General features: G+C 39.6%; 2 protein-coding genes across 3 annotated transcripts in view; one reads left to right on the top strand and one right to left on the bottom strand.

Moving 5' to 3' along the window:
• Nucleotides 1-18,264, top strand: part of LOC131591632 (transportin-1-like) — a 171,627-nt gene that overhangs the window by 110,389 nt on the left and 42,974 nt on the right. For both annotated transcript variants that reach the window (XM_058862531.1, XM_058862532.1), the window contains 5 exons: nucleotides 5,344-5,450; nucleotides 5,958-6,091; nucleotides 8,868-8,949; nucleotides 9,666-9,788; nucleotides 16,576-16,694. In XM_058862531.1, the coding sequence (XP_058718514.1) occupies nucleotides 5,344-5,450; nucleotides 5,958-6,091; nucleotides 8,868-8,949; nucleotides 9,666-9,788; nucleotides 16,576-16,694 (565 nt within the window). The remainder of the gene's footprint in view (nucleotides 1-5,343; nucleotides 5,451-5,957; nucleotides 6,092-8,867; nucleotides 8,950-9,665; nucleotides 9,789-16,575; nucleotides 16,695-18,264) is intronic.
• LOC131591643 (keratinocyte proline-rich protein-like) overlaps nucleotides 1-18,264 on the bottom strand; it is a 223,730-nt gene that overhangs the window by 18,421 nt on the left and 187,045 nt on the right. The gene's annotated exons all lie outside the window — the stretch shown is intronic.

An 18,264-nucleotide genomic window follows, 5' to 3' on the forward strand; every position in this document is an offset into this window, starting at 1 on the left:
TGTGTCAACAGCACCACTCAGCTTGGTGTCATCTGCAAACTTGCTGAGGGTGCACTCGATCCCACTGTCTATGTCATTGACAGAGATGCTGAATAGCCCTGGTCCCAAAATGGACCCCTGAGGAACACCACTTGTCACTAATGTCCATTGGAACCGAGCCGTTGACCAATACCCTCTCAATGTGACTGTCTAACCAATTCCTATCCATCCCTCGAATCCATCCCTCTCCAATTTAGCAAGAAGGATATTGTGGGGTATTGAGAAACTGCCAGACTATTCACGAGTCTTCACAGAAGTAAAAGTGAACGCCGTTTATTTCTATCTTTAGCACACCTTTTATAGGGTTTGCCAGGGTCTGCGGGCTAAGCAAGTTACTATTGGCTAATACACATAGGTTTACATTTTTTCTCTCATACACAAGGATATTGTTTTGCTTCATTCTCTCTGCTTCAGGAGAGTTTCAAGGACATTAGACTTTAATATCATGACTTATACCAAAGGCTGGTTTGTGCAGACAGGCTTTTACTAAAATATCATGCCCACCTTCTGTTAAAATATTCTCTACAGTGGGGGACTGTGTCAAACACTTTACAGATGTCCAGATAAATGACATCTGTAGCCCTTCCCTTGTCCACTGATGTAGTAACTCCATCACAGAAGGTCACAGGTTGGTGAGGGAAGTTTTGTTCTTTGGAGCCGTGCTGGCTGTCCTGAACCACCTCCCTCTCCTTCATGTGCCTTAGCAGAGCTTCTAGGAAGATCTGTTCCAGGATCTTCCTACGCACAGAGGTGAGACTGACAGGTTGGTAGTTCACAGGGTCCTCCTTTCAACCCTTTTTAAAGATGGGTACAATGTTTCCCTTTTTCAGTCCCCTTGGACTTCACCTGACAGCCATGACTTTTCAAATATCATGGAGAGATGCTTGGCAATTACATCAGCCAGGTCCCTCAGGGGAATATATTACAGCTGTTTTTGGATTGCACCTTTAGGGTTGTTTGGTGGTGGTGACAGCTGGGGGAGGGGCTATGTTTTAAGCATATTTGTTTTGAGCATTTTAATTTTGAACATTTTATTGTTTGATTTGAGGAAACGTTTGTGGATTAGTAGCTCAATTACAGTTGAGCTTCAAGTAGTCCTTGCAAGGATTATTCAAGCATATATGAACTCTGAAGATGTGTACCAACTGATGAACTGTAAGCTTACATTATAAGAGTTGCTATTTAGTATTTTTACACCCTCCTGTGTGAAGCAATTAAGTATTGAATCCTTGTAGGTTTGTGTCTTAATAGTGAAGTTGGTCCAGTACTCACTGGTCTCTTCATACTATCTAGGTGTAAAAATATTGCTACCTGCCTAGGCTTCCTTGTTAGCATATAAGTTGGTATAGCTGCTCTTTCAGATGCTGTAATGGGTTTGCATGGCCATGTTTTAGTGGCAGGTGGGGTTACAGGGGTGACTTCTTTGACCCTCATGTTCTACAGAGCCCCTGCTAAGTGACTCCAAGATGGACCTGCTGCTGGCTAATGCTGAGTCAAACAGTGATGGTAGTAATGCCTCTGGAGTAACATTTAAGAAGGAAGAGTTATAGCACAGATGTGATTGCAGCCAGAGAAGAACAGAGAGGGAATATGTGAGAGAAACAACTCTGCAAACACCATGGTCAGTGCAGAAGGAGGGGGAGGAAGTGCTCCAGGCGCTGGAGCTGAGATTTCCCTGCAGACCATAGTGTTAAGGTCTGGTTTTTAAAATTATTTAGGTATTCCTCAGCCTGAATTAAGGTGCAAATGAGACCATATGCCAGTTACAATAGTATGGATTTTATTTGATAGTAAATATGAGGGAAAGAAAAGGGAAGAGAAATAAATAGGGAAAGAGGAGCTTGGGGGGTAGGGGGGGAAGAGAATAAGGTGGAGACAGACTAAGTAGAAAGTACTTCATAGATCCCGATGGCATCCTGTTGATCCTCTTCTTCTAGTCTTCTTGAGGGTGAAGGTCCCCCCAAAAAGCATAGAATCTGATGGGTTAATATACGCTCAGGCCAGGTGGCAATGTCCAGGTACTTCCCCCGGAGGAGGGGACAGTTTCTTGCAGCAGACTCTGGATTTGTTGCATCATGTGCAATCCTGTGGTGCAAGGCCTCTGGGGAACACTTTGGAACATCTTTGATGGATTATGACACCCCCTCAGCTGTCTCCCACGTGGATGTGGCCTGTGGGGTTGGGGGTTCCACAACTGGGCCAGTTTGTGTAAGGGAGGGTGGGTATTCACTGCCTCTGACCAGAGGTCATGCTACACACCTGAAACCTCCCCTCTCCTCATTTCGGGGGGGAGCCTTTGTAAACCTGGCTTCTGTGGGCTGTGGTCTCCCCCACCCCAAATCCAGCCAGAGGTGACTCTCAGCATGGCTGCTGGGTTTGGCTCTCATTCTTTTCCTTGTTTACTTGTTTCCTTCTCCCTGGGCCTGAGATGATTGAAGAATGGGTTTCCAATCAGCAGTTTGACTTTCAGTCCAAAGTTCCAGTCAGACATCTTTTAGGCAGGGGTGGGCTTCTTCATACAGTTTTGCTATAATGGGCAAAACTTTATCAGTGTTTGAAGCATGAACTATTTCAGTCTCTGACACAGTGCAGACCATGGTGAAACAGCTGTGCCTCTGCAGCCCATGTAGGTTAATGGAGCAGCAGAGATCCACCTACAGCCTATGGAGGACACCCATGTTGGAGCATGTGGATGCCTGAAAGAAGGTTGTGATCCTGTGGGAATCCCATGCTGGAGAAGGCTCCTGGCAGGACCTGGGCCTTGTGGAAAAGGGTGCCCACGCTGGAGCAGGTTTGTTGTCAGGACTTGTGATCCCATAGAGGGTCCACACTGGAGCAGCCTGTTCTTTAAGGACAGCACCCCATGGAAAGGACCCTCACGCTGGAGAAGTTTGTGGAGGACTGCCTCCTGTAGGAGGGACCCCACGCTGGAGCAGGGGAAGGACTCCTTTACCTGAGGAGGAAACAGTGGCAGAAACATGTGATGAACTGATCATAACCCTCATGCTCCGTCTCCCTGCCCTCCTGTGGGGGGAAGGAGGTAGAGAATCAGGAATAAAGTTAAGCCTGGGAAGGAGGAAGAGGTGGGGTTCAGGGGAAGGTGTTTTTTAGGATTTGTTTTACTTCTCATTATTCTGCTCTGGTTTTGATAATACATTCAACTAAATTCCCCAAGTCAAGTCTGTTTTGCTCATGACAGTAATCAGTGAGTGATCTCTCCCTATCCTTATCTCAACTCATGAACCTTTTGTTATATTTTCTCTCCCCTGTCCAGTTGAAGAGGGGAGTGACAGAGTGGCTTTGGTGGGTACCTGGCATCCAGCCAGAGTCAAACCACCACACATGCATACATATTTTTGCTGTTCAAGCACTGACAACTTCATGAGCCAATCACAAATAAGATCTCTGGAGTTCTGAGAGGAGGATGAGCAAGTACATCAAAATAGCATCAGGGAAGAAGTAATACAGTATTTGTAGTCTTTAGCATCTGATGTTAACCAAACAAAAGCTGGTACCTTTTGATCAAGATGGAAGCAAACTGATTAATCCCATTCTCAGAAGTCACCTCACTGAGGATGATAAAGATGGCAATAGAGTCTGTTTTAGAACTGTGATTGGAGATGTAATAACTACACGTTGTATCCTTACTTGGGTTTTCTTTTTTTTAACTCTGGAATGAGTAACATTGTGAAACTTCTTTGTGCTGTGTGGTACAGGTTTTAAAAAACCTTGTGCCAGCATTGAAATATGGATTCAAGTCCAAAAAATACAGTTGCATATGTTTAGGACCCACAAACTTACCAGGCAATAAATGCATCTATTTAGGAGGTTTTTATGTAATATTGTTCTGTATTCTTGTATGTTTCATAACAATTTTAACATTTTATTTCAAAGAAAGAGGATATATGGTGATTAGCTCAATGAAAAGCTTAGGAAAGCTTTTCTTCATCACTTGTCATCTGGGAGATTATTAGTTTAGGCAAAATGGACTCATAGTCAGTCCTAGTTTATAAGCAGCCTTCCCCATTCCTGTCACCTAATTAGTTTTTCCTGGCATTTCTGTATCTGTTAAAAATGGAAGTGACTCTTTTGTCCATCCTCTGCTGGATCTGAATCAGCCAACCCCTATAGGTGATCACTGGATGACCTGCTGTAGTGTGTAAGCTGTTAGTAGGTATCTGTCTTATATTTTTGTTCCAAACGTAGGCCTTCTGCCCTGTGAACAGTGCCAATTCACACACCGAGACAAGATACTTCTATTTCTTTGTTCTAGTTGGCACAAAGTAAGGAGCTGGGTGGTAACCCACAAAAGGCTGGCTCCCTAATCATTAAAGCTTTATGTTATTTATACATTTTAGCTAACAAAGGCATTAATGTTCATTGGCTACAAGCTACCCAGTTCTTTTATTAATTAGTATTCTACCTTCTATTGGTTAATGATTTTCTCTCTTCTCATGCTAATTAGTCCATATGCTCAGTCTTCCTCTTCTTTTGGGTCAGTGGGTTTCTTGGGTCAGTGGTCTGTGAGTCAGTGGTCATGATCTCCCCCTGTCAGAATTACCTTTTACTCAGAGCTGATTTCAACACAGTTGCTGAGTTGGTTTTATTAGTTTCTTCCTTTTCTTGGGAGTTCTACCAAATGTCCTTTTGGCCTGTAAATTCTGCATTCTTTGTGTCCACTATCAGTGGTACATCCTTCTCCCCATGCTTTGGTAACCTCCCCCTAGGTGAGATCACTGAAGCATGTCAAGCCTTAAACCTTAACAAGGCAATTCTACCAACAAGTAATTTATATTTCTAACACCTGGACATCAGCATGTGTCCTTAAAGTTTTGTGTAAACATAGTAAAGTTGTGAACACAATTTTTAGCAATGGGTTGTTATTTTATTGAATGACAGCTTCCAGTGTTCATACCTTTGTATCATAATAAAGAGGGGGTGACTTGAGATGGATACTCTACTGGAGGTCAAGATTTGTACAGTTTTTAGTAAACTTAGAGCAGAACCTGCCCTGTAGTGTTTGGGCATGATTATTACCTTAACTGGAATTACTTTATGCTTGACTTCTCACATCTGAGCCCTTCATGATGGCAGGAAGGGACAACCTGCCTTTGCATTTCCAAGCCCTTCAAATATAATTTGTAATTAAATGTACTTCCTCTTTTTATGCTTGACAGCTCTTAATAAAACAAAAAAATGTCTTAACTCCTTAGATCTTTGAGAAGAGTAAAATGAGAAAAAATGGGTCTGAAACCTGGGAAGATATAGGAGATCTCATTTTCTTTATTCCTCTGATTCACTTAGGCATTCTGATAACAACCATTGCTTCAAAAGGGGAATTGCAGAATTGGCCTGACCTCTTACCAAAGCTTTGCAGCTTGTTGGATTCTGAAGATTACAATACCTGTGAGGTAAGGAGGCTTATTTTGAAATCTATTATCATGTAAATTTGATTATTTTTTGCCTTTCTTCATAGATACTATATATATATTGTATAGTATTTTGTGTGGGTATGTATGCACATATATAATCTTTATTTTTTTCAGTATTTATGAAGGAAAATAAATAAATACCAGCTCAACTGTTTTAAGCTATGAGGAGAAAAGTCATCTGATTTTTTAAAAATATGATTAAATAAAGGAGCACTGAATGTTAAAATTAAAATTACCACTTACCTATTATAGACTCATCCAGCTTGAGATCTTACAGATGACAATATAAAGTACTTAAATAAAAAGTCTTTAAGGCTGTTTTAATTTAGCTCCATATTTAGTTAGCTACATTTACTTTGTTAATTAGCTACGAATACTGTGGTCTTTTGCTAAAATTACCTGTTGTGTAAAAACCCTGCAATGTTGCTTTCTTCAAAATGCAAAATAACTTTTTTTTTTTGCTTGTTTGATTTTGTTTTTAAACAGGGTGCATTTGGTGCTCTTCAGAAGATATGCGAAGATTCTGCTGAAATTTTAGATAGTGATGTATTGGACCGACCACTCAATATAATGATACCTAAATTCTTGCAGTTCTTCAAACACAGCAGTCCAAAAATAAGGTAGGTTTAGGTGTTATATTAAAGTTATCTGTTAAAAATTTATTTACATGAGCAACAAGGTTGATATTTTGTGGATCAGTTTAAAACATACTTAGTTTTTTTTAAATGATCCTGCATATGCAAATGTGAGAAAGCACAGAAATTTCATGCATCAGTCATTTCCACGCTTATCTGTTTAGTTAATAGATCAGCCTTACCTCTTTATACATCTTCCAAATCAAAAATCTGTCTTTGAAAATTAAATTATTTTTAAGAATTTGCATATTATTATGAAAATTTCAATGCTGTGGTTAAAATTTCAAATTCTGATTAGAAATAACTATCTTGCATTTGTTTTTTTATGACTGCAGCAATAAGAGAATAAAAAAATCATTTGCTGATAATGGTTTCTGAGTTCTTGCAGAAAAGTCTTTTTCTGCTTTAACTCCACCAAAACTTATAAAGCTCTTTATCTTTCAGCTAGATCAAATTAAATGGGTTCAACATCCTTTTACTTTAATACAGTATTAATCTCTCAGAAGTAACAGAAGTACAGAAGAAAAATTCCAAAATTAATTTGTTATTGCTGATATTTATCAACAAGAACAGTAGCTTTTACCCTGAAATGAGACAGCAATGTGCCCTTGCCACAAAGAAGGTAAATGTCATTCTGGGCTGGAGTGTTGCCAGCATGGGAGGTGATCCTTCCCTTCACCCTCTAGATGAGGCCACACCTGGAGTACTGTGCCCAGTTCTGGACTCCATAGTACAAGAGAGACCTGGAGCTACTGGAGAGAGTCTAGTGAAGGGCCACAATGATGATGAAGGGACTGGAGCATCTCTCCTATGAGAAAGCTGGGGCTGTTTAGCCTGAAGAAGAGGAGGCTCAGGGGTGACATCATCCATGTGTATAAATACCTGAAGGGAGGGTGCAAAGAAGACAGAGCCAGGCTCTTTTCAGTTGTGTCCAGTGACAGGACATATGGCAATGGGCACAGACTGAGACACAGGAGGTTCCCTCTGAACACTGGGAAGCACTTTTTTTACTCTGAAGGTGACCAAGCACTGGCACAGGTTACCCAGAGAGGTGGTAGAGTCCCCATCCTTGGAGATATTCAAAAGCAATCGGAAAGGCCCCAGAAAACTTGTTTGATGAAGCTATTAAAAGAGATTACAGTTGTTCGTGTACTCTGAGGTTGACACATGGGAGAAATACTGACAAGATATTCTCAAGGGGTCAAAACAACAAAATCTTTACTATCAACTTTGTAAAATCAGAGAACTTAAACAAAATATTAGAGCAGCATTCAATCAACATAAAACATTTCTTAAAGCATTAACTTGGCCCATTCAACTTAGCAAACTCCAAGCCCATCCAATTTTAAATTACTCAAAACTCCAAGAAGAGGGAATTAGAAGAAGGAGAAAGACAGACAAAAACATATAGAAAAGAACAAATATAGCTACCACTCCTGGTTCCAGCAGCATTCAGCTGATAGATTTTCCAAGAGGAAGTAGGGGCACAACATGTGTTTATCACATGTCCTGGGTTAAATACCCTTTGGCTTTCCTGGGCCCTTCCCCCAGGTGGGACTTCCCATCATCTGACCACTCTGGGACTAGATTGGGGCTCCAGGGCCAGGGTGTGGAGCAGTGCCTCCAGTGTGCCAGTGATTGGTGGCCTCTGCAGGGGGTATACAGGCCCGGGGGTGTGAGGTGTGCAGAGCAGGGCATTACTTCACCAGAGCAAGGCCCAATGTGCTCCTTCCCTCACACACGCACCTGAAATGTTTCAAGCCAGCAATCCTTCCAGTCTCTCACATCTTGTGATGTGGTCCTGTGCAAACAGCTGTAGGTGGCCCTACTTCAGCAAATGATCTACAGAGGTCCCTTCCAACCTCAGTCATTCTGTGTGATTCTCTGAAATGTGTTTTTGGACTCCTCTTTGAAAATTATATTGAAAGATTCTACAACTTGGAGGGCTCAGTTATTGCCAGCAGTAGTATAGATGGTGAAGAGTAAAAGGAAGAGTACTAATGTAGCATTGGGAAATAGGCATTCTTTATTCAGCCGGATGCATGGGGGGATATCTCCTCTGAAATATCATGCATCCCGAGTACAGAAAGAGTTCCTGTTTATATACTATATTTTACATACATATGCATAGGCTTTCCCAGAAGAAACATACATATTATAATCATTTCCCCAAAGTAACATATTTTCCCTCCCTTTTACACATGCATTCTTCTGTCCTGAGGTTCTTTTTGGTGGTCCCTGGTGGTTGGTGACCCCAAAGTCATACCTGACTGTCCGTTTAACTGGTAAAAGTTGGCATAACTGGGCTGGCTGCTTTCCAGTTCTTCTTCCTACAGAAAAGCATTGTGTAGTTCCATAAGCCAGTGGTCTTTGAAGAATAAGTACTGTGTTAGCTCACCAGGTACAAACAATTCTTCATCTGGCAACAATATCAGAGAAAACTGATAATCATAATATACTGAAAAAGAACCTTACATACTGTTTGGAACAAATGTGCCAGGTAGTCATCCTGCTATGGTTCTTATTTACTGTATACTTAATTTAAAAATATTTATTAGATATATTGGAGTGTAAGGTAGTACTTAAAAATGTGGTTTAGTAATTTTTATTGGTAACAATATAGATGTTCATATTTAATCTTTCTTGTCTCTAGAAGATGCTTGGACAGTGTGATTTGCTTCCTAATGTTTTTGATGCCTATGTACAGTTTAGAAAACATTTAAGACATGAAAAACATATATTTTAACTGTTTGATTTGTAGGTCTCATGCTGTTGCGTGTGTCAATCAATTTATCATCAGCAGAACTCAAGCTCTTATGTTGCACATAGATTCTTTTATTGAGGTGAGTGCAATTTTGGTTGGAAGGGTAAGTCAAATAACATATCCAGTTTATCAAGAGCTTTGAATAATGTTTTACAACCACCACTACCCCTAAACTCCACATTGATGGCTTTCCATTCTTAGCTTCAATCCCCGTGGGTTGAAAGTCATTCTGCATGCTTATGCTCAAATTAGTCTAAGCACTCTCCCAGCCCAAGAAATTAGTATTTTGAAAATGCTTCCTTTTCATAAATACAGGAAACTTCTTGCATAGAGGTACTGGCAGCAGTCTGTCACTTACCTGTGATGGAGAGTTCAGTACAGGGATCGCCATGTCACTGAGTCTAGATTATGGGTGTCTCTGAATACTACTACTGAATGTGGATTAGAAGGATGATATTTTGGCTTAACCAGGGTATTTTATTTGCTGCTGTTATGTTCAGAAGGCATTTTCTAGCTTCAGAACTTCATTCATGTTTAGGGAAAAAAATTCAGGGAATAATGTTCTTGTGTCTAATGTACACATGACCAAAACACTGGGTAACAATATACATTGAAAGTCTGAAGAGTTCATTTGCTAAGCCATATGTCTTTAGGAAATAATACAGTTTTCTGAGGTGTGGGGTGGGATGGTACAGAAGTACATGTTTGCATACTTTAGTTTGCCAATAATGTAAATTTTAATCCAAGTTGAACTAGATGAATTGAGGGTTTTCTACTGGTATTACTTTACAACAGAATCTTTTTGCACTGGCTGGCGATGAAGAGCCTGAAGTACGCAAAAATGTTTGTCGTGCTCTGGTAATGTTGCTAGAAGTTCGAATGGATCGCCTGCTTCCTCATATGATTAGTATAGTTGAGGTGAGTCTTATTTCTCAGATTGTATGATGAAACATGTTTGGGATTGCAGAAATAATAGCAAATTAAAAGCATACATCAGAATAGGTATGTTACTTTTGTGCTTGCCTACTCTTTGTTTTCCTTCAAGATTGAGGCTGCAAAAGCTTCTTTTTAGGTAATTGCCAACATTACATTGTATTTGACAGTGCATATGGCAGTTGTTCATTCTTCTTTAAGTTAACTGATCCTGAAATGGCCAGGATCAGATATACCATGGAGCAGCCAGGCATTGCCTGACCACAAGTGGGATCATGTTAAAAATCTTAGTTCTGGTGCTGATACTGTTACAGTTTACACATTGAAGCTGTCACCTTTTTTGAATCTTTTGCCACAGCAAGGATAAGGAATGCAATTTTAAATATCTGAGATGCTCTTTGAGCTACTAACAAAACTGCCTGCCATTGCATTCAATTTTATAGGTGGGTGTCCTTGGATAGTTCCTTGATTATTCTAGTTTAGTGCAGACTTGCCTACCAGATGACCAATCAACTGGTACTTGTTTGCTCAACTGAGTTGTGATTTCCATGTTTCTGGGAAATACTGTCAGTTTCTAGATAGCCTTTACATACACTACTTGCTAGACTGGAAATATAACAAAGATCAGAATCTTACTCATGCACATATATAAGCAAATGGGTCATAACCCAGTGTCAAATTCCATAAGTGCCAAGTCCAGACAATACGAAGCAGGTTGTTGTGGGTTTTTTTGCTTCTCAACAAAGGCATTAGAGAGGCATTATTGAGAAACCGCTCAGGCTATTCACGAGTCTTCACAGAAGTATAGTGAACGCCGTTTATTTCTATCTTTAGCACACCTTTTATAGGGTTCGACAGGGTCTGTGGGCTTAGCAAGTTACTATTGGCTAAGGCATATTGGTTTACATTTTTTCTCCTGTACACAAGGCTATTTTTTTCTTTCATTCTCTCTGCTTCAGGAGAGTTTCAAGGACATTGGCCTTTAATATTGTCGCTTATACCAAAGACTGGTTTTTGCAGACAGGCTTTTACTAAAATGTCATGCTTATACTCTGTTAAAATGTTTTACTACAAGGCATAAAATTGAGGTGACTTGTAGCATCTGTCTAGTGTTGTCTGGAATTCCATGACACCAAGCCTGGCACATATCTTCTCATCTAACACAGGACAAGTAGGCATTGTTGGTACTTGAGATAGTTTTGTTGTTTGTTTTTTTTTCTTTTGTTTTGTCTGGTTTGGGTGGGTTTTTTTTTGGAGACAGAGACAATAAAGCTTTGGAGATTATACTGTCAACAAGTGATAACTTTTCTGACTCTTCACCCTCCTATGATTATAGAATCTTAGAATGGTTTGGGTTGGAAGGAACCTTAAAGATCATCTAGTTCCAACCCCTCTTCCGTTACTGGAAGATTCTCTACGATCTGCCTTCTTTTCTGAACAGGTTTCTGAGCTGGAAACAGACTGAACACCCCCAACTCTCTCAGTCTGTCTTCATGGCAGAGGTGCTTCAGCTCTCTGAGCATCTTCATGGCTTCTGCTGAACTTGCTTCAGCAGCTCCACATCCTCCTTATGTTGGGGGCCCCAGAACTGTATGCAGTACTCCAGGTGGCATCTCACAAGAGTGGAGTAGAGGAAGAGAACCCCCTCCCTTGACCTGCTGGCCACACTGCTTTGGATGCAGCCCAGGACACAGTTGGTTTCTGGGCTGTGAGTGCAGATTGCCAGCTCATGTTAAGCTTCTTGTCAACTACTGCTCCCAAGTCCTTCTCGGCAGGGCTGCTCTCAGTACATTCTCTGCCCAGCCTATATTTGTGCTTGGGATTGCCCTGACCCAGGTGCAGGACCTTGCACTTGGTCTTGTTGAACTTCATGAGGTTCATACAGACCCACCTCTCAAGCCTTTACAGGTCCCTCTGGATGCCATTCCTTCCCTCCAGCGTGTCGACCACACCACACAACTTGGGGTTGTCAACAAACAAATCAGTAAGGAACTTCTGGACTTTGCAGGTAGAAATAATACCAGCAACCAGAAGATCCAAGATTGTATTCTCGTATCCCTTATTTTTTTGGGAAAACTATTACTATGCATCTTCTCTACAAAAGCCAGCAGTAGTGAATTTTTTGTGAAGTTCAGACTTCCTCTCCTTCCCCCCCCCCAGTTTTGGGTCTACTGTGTACTGTTACTGATTTGCCCAGTTCTGTATACATACATATTGATATGTGACAATGTAATATCCATGAACTGACTATTTTTGATTCAAATTAGTCTGGTTTTGCCCTTTTGAAGCTTGAATACCTCCAAGCTGAATGCTTCTAATGGTGGCTGCTCTAACTGAAGGAATTCTTAAAAAGAGAGAAACTTGTATCCACATGATAGGGTTTTTTATGCTTATGGAGAATTACTTTTAAAGTAGTTAAGAATATTAATGATTCGGTAGTGATTCTAAGACAGAAGGTCTTGGCTAGTGTCATGCTTTTAAACCAGACAGGTTTAATATTAACTGTTTTGCCAAGTTCCTGGAGGAACAAGGATGGTTGAATTTGAATTTCAGTGGGTTTTTTGGGCACGTACTTCTAGGTGAGCAGAAGCAGATATGTATTTCTCTGTGGATTTTTTTTTCTCCTTCCTTTCTCTGAGAACATGAAAACAGGATATATCAGAAGTAGACTGACCTAATAGATTTCAGTTATTAGATTGCACTTGTATATTCATACAGCATATTTAGCCAGGCATGTGGTGCTGTCGTGGTTTTAAGCTAGTAACAAAAAAACTACTTATTTCTTGCTAGAGATATGGATTAAAATAAGAGCAAAACAGGCTTAAAACTTAAAAGGAATAAAGACAGTTTATTAACAAACTACTAGAATAAGAATACCAAAATAAACTTTCAGAGAACTCTTTTACTTTTCACTACTTGATCATTTCTTTGTACACATAACAACATAGAGACAAAAAAATTTAGAATTTTGGTGGTCAAAAACAGTCTCAATTTTTAGAGTCTTTTCATCAGTCTCTGCAGAGAAACAGAAGTCTCTTTCTGCTAATCCATGGAGTTTCTAGAGTTTACTCCTCCCAGTGTACACTCTTCCGAGGTGTGCATGGGTCATTTTAAGTCCTGGGATGCCATTTTTAAGGATAAGTAATTCAAAGGTAGAAATCTTCTTCATTTCTCTTTGTGAGCCCTCCTGGAAAAACAGCCATCTCTCTGGCTCTTTTAAAGCTTCAAAATTTTCACTTCACTCTTAAGTTCCAGCAACTCACAGTTATCACAACCACTTTTCTCTAAAGTTCACACTTTGAATACTCTATTCCTCCTATACTCTAGTCATGAATTAAAGGAGTCTTTAAACTACTGTCCATCTCCATAGCTGTAACAGAAAGACTTTTCAGCAACAAGCATCTCCTTTTCTCTCTTTCTTATTTAAACTTAACTCTTTTCTTCACTGTTTTTGGTGGTTTTATGATGTCTTACATGTTAATTGTCTCTCTCTGTCTTTTCTAAGAAAAAGGAGTCATCTGTTTGTTTATTCAGGTAGTAAAAGAATTAAAAGTTTTAAGAAAGCTGCAAAAGTTCATAGTGTCAAGTTTCAGTCCAACAGCAGACCTTGAAAACTAAACAAAAGTGTTAAGCTCAGCTTTTCTCTCCTCCTCCCCCCCCATCCCTGCAGCCTTGTCCCGGGCCTGGGAGGGGGGGGGGAAACTAACACAGAGCTTGTTACCTCTCAAACGCCAGAAACCAGAAAGAGAGTGAGATAGCTCAGCATGTACTTCTTAAGGGGGTGTTTACAAGTTGAATTCACTTTTTAATGGTCAGATCTGCTGTCAATTCTTGGAAATGGCTGATAATTGGTCAGGAAGAAAAACTCCCATCAGTCACCAGTAGCTTCAACTTCCTCTTTTTTTTCACTCGGTCTTAAAGGTGAAGCTAACCCATGACAGGTGCCTAAGATTTTTTTCAATAGAAGTCCTGACTTCTTATTTTACAATGCATAATGAGATTACTTGAATGGTGTTGATAGTATGAAGTTATAACACAGAAACTCAGCTTGTTGCTAAAGAAATAAGATTGCTTGTATCCTGTTGCTTTCAGATAGACGTCTTTTACTGCTCAAAGGATTTTTCTTAATGCTTTGTGCATTATTCTTTTCTTGATGGTTTGACATAGCAAGACTAACACAACACTGTTACAGAGTATGCAAACCAGTTCTGAATAATGTTCCTATGCTATTTTGTAATTTTTTGTTAGGAAGCAACTATTTCCATTGCCTAAAGTCACTTTTTTAGCTTATCGTTAAAAGTACTCATTAAGGTATGGCATAAATATACTAAAAAAACCTAAAAGCCTTCAAATACTCTTCCCATACTTTGTTTTGATACTAGTATCACTGTTTTTACTTTGGGGGCCTACAAGAAATATGGGGAAGGATTCTATCAGTGAGTGTAGTGACAGGACAAGGGACAATGTTTTTAAACTGTTAGAGAGCAGGGTTAGACTGGATATTAGGAAGAAATTCTTCCCTATGAGGGTGGTAAGGCCCTGGCACAGGTTGCCCAGCAATGTTGTGGCTGCCCCATCCCTGGAAGTGTTCAAGGCCAGGTTAGATGGGGCTTTGAGCAACCTGGTCTAGTGAAAGGTGTTTCTGTCTATGGCAGTGGGTTGGAACTGGATAATCTTTAAGGTCCTTTCCAACCCAAACCATTCTATGATTTCCAGGCTGTGTATATGGCTCTTAAACCACTGAGTGTAAGTAGCCTTTTCAATCTACTGCTATCTAACTTCATGGAGCATATATTATAATACGTGCTTAAAGATGAAATGACAGTGTGAGGAGAACCTTCAAACAGACGTTACTTTTTGTCATTCTGGTTTTGTCTTTGTGACAAATAACTGGATACAACAAAAGTGTTGATTTTCAAGCCCTTTGGGGAAAAATGCCAAATCACTTCAGTTGTATTAATTAACCTTGCTTGCAATGGTGTCCTGGGATGACTATGATGTTGGTATCCCCATCATCTGTCTTTTTGCTCAGAAATGGGTCCTGTAGCTTTAAGCTAGGCCCATAGAGACAGAGAAGACAAAGTGGGGGGAGAAGCAGTGTGCAGTTTACAAATGGATAGGACATTTTTCAAATTTTCCAAGCTGTAATCTGTTCATAACTCAGAATAGAGCAGTATTTTTGTTGCCATCAGTTCTTAATCACAATAATGACCTTTTAGGAAACACTTGCAATTTAGTGCACTTCATAGAATCACAGAATGGTTTGGATTGGAAGGGACCTTAAAAATCATCTAGTTCCAACCACCTCCACATCAGCAAGAACACCTGCTAGACCAGGTTACTCAGAGCCCCGTCGAAACTGGTCTTGAACACTGGGAGAGTGTTCAATATGGGGAGAGGAGTCCATAACCTCTCTGGGCAACCTGTGCCAAGGCCTCACCACCCTCATAGTAAAGAATTTCTTCCAAATATCTAATCTAAACCTACCCTTCTTCAGCATAACACCATTCCCCCTGTTCCTATCACTCTATGCCCTTGTAAAAAGTCCCTCTCCAGCTCTCTTAGAGCCCCTCTAAGTACTGGAAGGTGCTAGAAGATCTCGAATTCTTCACTTCTCCAGTTTAAACAGCCACAACTCTCTCTGCCCATCTTTATAGAAGAGGAACTCCAGCCCTCTGAGCATCTTTGTGCCTTCCACTGGGCTTGCTCCAACAGGTACATGTCTTTCTTGTGTTGGGACTCCAGTGCTGGACATAGTTCTCCAGGTGGGGTCTCAGGAGAGTGGAATAGAAGAGGAGAATCCCCTCTCTCCACCTTCTGCTCATGCTGCTTTGGATGCAGCCCTGTAGGAATGCAGTTCTGTAGGGAAGGATATGTTTGTTGCAAATCTTGCATCTCTGAAATGCATAAGGATAATATAGGTTGCCCCATTCTATTTAATTTTGAGAACAAAATGGTATTATGAAGGAGAATTTCTTTTCTTCATTTTAAATAAATGTGTGATGAAAGGTAGCTGCATGGACTTCTATGAGGCTTCTAAAATGAGTGGAAGGACCAACTGTTTCAGAAATGTCGAGAGCTGACATGGAAGAATGCAGAGATTACTGTTTTGGAAGTTGCAAGCACTCTAAATTGCTTTAGCAGTCATGTACAAGAAACTGATGTAGCTGTGGTATATTTAGCCTTTCTGCTTATGCAGGTATTTGATTACATTTTGTTTAAGGGGGTTTAAATTTTAACAGCAAGCTTAAAGATTTGACACTGAATCTTTGAATTACCATTCATACTTGGAAAAAGTGAGACTTTTTTTCCCCTGTTATGGGTTCTACTTAATTGCATCCTGTCAGATAATTGATATTTGAAAGAGAGGCTTTTTTATGGTACTGGATATAAAAAATATTTCCATCTTACTAAGTGTGTAGCTGTACTCTTTTATTCAAAAAGAGAAGAGAGAGTGGTAAAATAATTTTCAAATCCCCCCACTATTCTCAGGAAATTGTTTATTATCTTTGGTCTCTGTCTATAGTTTCTTGGTAATAATGTTCTCACTTAAACTGGGAAAAAACTTAGAATCTGTATCATCTAGCATTGAGAAATAAATCTCTTGACTTATTCTCACTATAGCCTTAGTCTTTTATATCTGTTTCGTACCACTGCCCCAAAGAAACAAAATTACTCTGGGAGCATAGTTTATTTTTGCAAACACACTTTGCAATGTTGATAGCTTCTTCACTTAAAACTTATACAAGATTGTGGTTTTTTTTTTGTGTAGTATATGCTTCAAAGGACCCAGGACCAAGATGAAAATGTTGCTTTGGAGGCTTGTGAGTTTTGGCTGACTTTGGCTGAACAGCCAATTTGTAAAGATGTATTATGTCGGCATCTTGCTAAGTAAGTATTAAGAATTAGAACTAGTTATTTTGAAATAGTCGTCCTTAAACTTTAGTTAACTTTTTCCTGGTTACTCTTTTGGAGACTGTATCTAGCTTGCTGTATGCTTGGGAGGAGTTTCTTGTAGCGAGTTCTTGTGCATATTGAAAATGGCTGTATCACAGAGGTCACTGAAAAGACTTTTGAGGATTTCAGACTTAGCTCCGGAGGCAACCTGAACAGTGTCACTGGTGCTTTATCCCAAGCTTAACATACTGTTAAGTATCAGATGGAGGCAAAGGTATACTAACATGCACTTAAGCTTAAACATCTCCATGTGACGTTACCTATAATACCTGGTGTACCATGAACATGTTTTCTTGACAACTGCTATTGTGAGCATTTCTGTGCAATGCTTCTATGTGCATAGTCATGCCAGGGGTTCCCCATCTTTATGAAGACATAACAAAATGACAAGATCATTTAGATTTAGGAATCAATTTCATATCAATTGCCAGGGAAATTTAGGCTTGAAAGCATGTATAATGTGTTTTTGATGCTTCTTCAGACTGACAGTATTTTTTTAAGCCTCAAAAACTTTTTTATAAGTTTCAAAAAGTTATCATAAGCGTTAAAATGTAGATCCTTGATTGAACGGAAATTGAATACCCATGCTTGAGATTTAAACATCTGCATGTCTTCAACAGTGCTAATAACTTATTTCCAAACTAAAGACTTTTTCAATAGGAAAATAATTCTTCAGTGTTCCCAGTAAATGATGACCCAATTTTTGATATATGCATGGAAGGTTTTTGAGAACACTAAAGCAGTTCTGTCTGTGATTCTGCTCTTCCAGTGATAGTGTGGAGAGTAGAGATGCATTATTTTCAGCAAAAATGACCATTTTAGATGTAAAACAATTTTTTAAAAAAGGGAGGGACTTTCCAAATTTCACTTTTCATAAGCATTTAGAAAACATAATTGAGATTAAAGCAGCTACTGTAGCAGTATAAGAGTCACCTTCTCAGTATAAATTGTAAACCTCTTCTGTCCTGCATGAACATTGACATTACAACAGCTTCATCCTTGGTTTTTGGGGTATTTTAGGGAGCTTTTAAATTTCTAGTAAAACAGATAAGAATAACATTGCATATCTCTTATCTTTCAATGTCATATTTGTTAAAAGCAACTTGTTTGTTGGTGAGTCTTTTTTATTAGGGAGCTATATAAATTTGACAATACTTGATGATAACCTTAATTTTTTTATATTAGATTAAGTGGGACAAGATCTTCTAGAAACCTTTTTAATATCTTGTTCCATTTTGCTCCTGTAGTTTTTTTATAAAATATATACCTCCTGCATACTTCATGAAGTATGCTGCAGAAATGCCAAGTAATGGGTGTTAATTTGAATACTTACTGTTCTTTCATTGAAAGTTCAGAAGGTCATTGTTGCAAACAAGTGGTTTCAGCTTCTCAGTCATCATCAAAGGTATTGAGGTATTGGCAAAAAGCAAGTTTTAATCTTTAGTCTCCATCCCCTGCCCGGGAGCTGCTGGTGTTTGGCCCAGCCCCCCCCAGGCCGTACAGG

The sequence above is a fragment of the Poecile atricapillus genome, chromosome W (assembly GCF_030490865.1).
Source record: "Poecile atricapillus isolate bPoeAtr1 chromosome W, bPoeAtr1.hap1, whole genome shotgun sequence".
Taxonomy (NCBI): Eukaryota; Metazoa; Chordata; class Aves; order Passeriformes; family Paridae; genus Poecile; species Poecile atricapillus.